The sequence below is a fragment of the Medicago sativa genome, chromosome 8 (assembly GCF_051527215.1).
Source record: "Medicago sativa cultivar Bolivia chromosome 8, Bolivia_mono, whole genome shotgun sequence".
NCBI lineage: Eukaryota > Viridiplantae > Streptophyta > Magnoliopsida > Fabales > Fabaceae > Medicago > Medicago sativa.
In genome coordinates, this window is record NC_140756.1 from 69860899 (window position 1) to 69864516 (window position 3618).

Below are 3618 nucleotides of genomic sequence, written 5' to 3' on the forward strand. Positions count from 1 at the left end.
GGCAAGATGCTGCAAAGTGAAGATGCATCTCTGACACCTACAATGGTATCCTAAAAAGTAAAAATAAAAAACCAGCCAACAAGAGTTTCTACCATTAACAGTATGCATCATACATCACCAAATTTTTTGGACATCTGCCAACCATCATAGACTAAAAAATATAAATTAATTCCATGTATCATACTTCTATATTACCAGCCTACATTCCAGGTGTTATGTCATTAACAGTATGTTTCTACCATTAATAGCATGTATCATACATCACCAAATTTTATGGACATGTATCAACTATCATACACACACAAAAAATTATAAAAAAAATTACATGAAGCATACTTCTATATTACCAGCCTACATTCCAGGTGTTATGTCACTATTTAAACAACTTTTTGCATAGAATATTTCCCCAGAAAACCTCCCAACGTTTATGGACTAGCGAAAGTCGCAACACATTCCTTATCCTACCCGGACCACAATGCCTGGGAAAGTGTACATAATTCTATGCGACTAAAAATAAAGGTTCTAAAAGTTAAAGGTAATTACATTGATATCCCGTAAGATTAATTGTAATTATATATGAGGCCCTTCTCTTTGAAAAATTATACATTTCAATCTTACTGTTATTTCTATCATCGTCCTTATTCTTGCAACATCATTCCATCTTCCTGCTCTTAAATACAGATTTGACAGTGTCAATGACTCGCTTCGTGAGGTTCTAAATCTATTAATTTTTCTGCAGCCAGATTACCAACATTAACATTTTCGTGCTTTTGGCATGCTGCAAGTAAAGCTCCCCAAATATATTTATCAGGTTTTTGGGGCATTTCATTAATGAAATGAAAAGCATCTTCAAGCCTACCAGCACGACCCAGCATGTCAATAACACAAGAAAAATGTTCCTTTACTGGAGTCAAGCCAAAATCTTTTATCATTCTGTAGAAAAGCTCAATTCCTTCATCCACAAGTCCAGAATGACAGCAAGCCGAAAGTGCTGAAGAAAATGTCACTGAATCAAGGCTGATTCCCGAATCACTCATTTCCTGCAAAAGCTTCACAGCAGTTTGGCCAAGTCCGTGCATTCCAAACCCTCCAATAATAGTGTTCCACGAAACCAAATCTTTCTTAACCATAGTAGAAAACACAGAATATGCATATTCAATGCATCCACCGATCGAGTACATATGAATCAGTGCATTATAAACTCCAACCGTACAATTGAAATTGTTTTTCCTGATATATGCATGTATCTGTTTTCCACATCTCAAATCACAAACAGGTAATATAGTAGATATAGTTGTGTCGTTAATTCTCACACCTTTTCCTTGCATTTCTCTAAAACGTTCCAAAGCCAAACGTCCCAACCCCATGTCAATGTAACCCAAAATCATGGCATTCCATGCAACAACATCAGATTCATCCATCATACGAAACACTTTCTCAGCATCATGAAGTCTACTACACCGAGCATACAATGTCAACAAGGCAGGACCAGCAGACTTGTAAAACGCATTATTCCAAAGCATGTTTCTGATTCCATAACCATGAATTTCCCTCCCACTTCTCAAATCCCCTAAAAACCTGCACGAAACAAGGATACCAGAAAGAGCACCAACATCAGGGAGAATCATCCCAACATTCACCATTTCCTTAAATAACTCCAAAGCAACAACATGCTTCCCAACACCGGTATAACCAGAGATCAACGTCGCCCAAGAAATAACATTAGGATCCTTAATTTTTCGAAAAACCTTTAAAGCCTCATCAACTTCACCCATCCTACAATAAGCATCCATAACAGTATTCCACGTAACAACATCAGGCTCAAACATTCTCAAACAATCCAACATCTCCAAACCCTTCTCATAAAACCCATTACACACATAACACGCCATCATCGAATTCCACGAAAAAACATCTCTTTGAGGCATTTCATCAAACACCTTCCCCGCAGACCCAACATCACCACATTTAGCATACATATCCAACAAAGAATTACAAACTATCAAACTGGGATCCCACCCAAAAACAACAACATCTTTATGCACAACACAACCCACATGAAAAGATTTTAATTGCGCACACGCTTTGAGTACCTTGGGGAACACGTAACCATCTGGGACTAGGGTTTTCACTCTTCTAAGCTCAGCGTAGGTTTGAATGGATTGGGAGTGGAGGGAATGACGAGAGTGGAAGGAGAGGATGGAAGTGAAGGCGAAGATGTTGGGATGGGGGAGGTGGTGGTGGAGGAGGTTGGTGGCGGAGCGAATGTCGTCGCAGTCGGCGTAGATTTGAATGAGTTTGATTGGGAAGAAAGGGTTAGGGTTGGAAGAGTAGAGAAGTGTGAAACGTTGGTGAAGCTGTTTTGCTTGGTTGAGAGATTTGGTAATGGAGCATGCTTGGAGGAGAGAGATGAAGGATTGTGTGTGTGAGAGTGGACGCATGGTAAGATCGCAAAGATTTCTTCTATGAAAATATTCAATCTGTCAAAAATTTTGTTGAAGGAATTTTGATTTCTAGGTTGTGTTATTTAAAAGTTAATTTTTTTAAATAAAGATTCGATTTTTGGATAAAAACTAGTTACAAACCCGTGCTTCGCACGGGGGTTAGCTACTTTTTGGACAAAATATTATATCGGACAGATAGATTGCGAAATGACAGATAATTATAAACCATAACCCAATATTTAAAGTACTCCTGCATCACGGGTTAGAAAATGAAATGTTCAAAACGGCTTATCACGAGTAACAAATGAAAACGTCAAGGATTTTTTTTTGTAGAGAGAGATACAAAGCAAGTTGCAGCGAAGACAACAATTGAGAAGGCTAAACGTGCATTGGAAAAGTAGTGGCTTTCAACAACTCAATAACTGTAAAGTTAATTTAGTAGAATAATTGTGAACTGAGTACTTGATCTGATCCACCACCCCTGCACTATGCAGAGTCAATCTAACCTCGTGGGTACCCACTATACGAGTACTCGTGGGTATTCAGGTATCCATGGGTACCCATGAAGTTTTGAATTTATTTATTTTTTGGTACAAATAAAAACATTTTTTAATTACCAAAAAACCTCAACTTTTAAACATCAATACATAATATTTCAAAATTTCATAAATCATATATAATCCATAGGAAATTTATGATTCTTAGATAATCTATATGTTTTATGATGTGAATGAAGTGGAAACGGTGAACCTAATAAGATGAATTAAAAAAATTTAAAATAAAAATAGGTTATCATTGAGGATTTTTAGGTGGGCGGTAAAATTTTCTTCAATAAGGTAACAACTTTAAGTAATAAGATATAATATATAAAAATATTTTAGTAATTTACTTAATTTATTATCGGGTATGGTACCCGTGGTTATGGATACAATCAAATCTGTGTCTGTGTCCATATAATAATGGGTAGTCAAATACCCGTTTATTATACCCGTGGATACCCGTTTAGCTAACCGCTCCATGCCCGTGACAGATTTTACCCACGGGTATCCGTGGGCATTTAGAATACTATGGTTTTGAAATTCTTTATTATATGTTTGAATAAGTTATAATTTAGAAAATCTATTTATTACTAAAACCGATTCATATTTGCGCTCAGGTTTCTACTCTTTTTAAC

The 3618-nt window shown here is 36.6% G+C and overlaps 1 protein-coding gene across 1 annotated transcript; it reads right to left on the minus strand.

The window, feature by feature from the left end:
* Positions 1–269: 269 nt before the first annotated feature.
* LOC146901009 (pentatricopeptide repeat-containing protein At5g39350-like) lies at positions 270–2441 on the minus strand. The gene has a single exon (XM_085738094.1). It carries the CDS (start codon positions 2439–2441, stop codon positions 693–695), a length of 1749 nt encoding a protein of 582 aa, XP_085594220.1. The 3' UTR covers positions 270–692.
* Positions 2442–3618: the final 1177 nt, after the last annotated feature.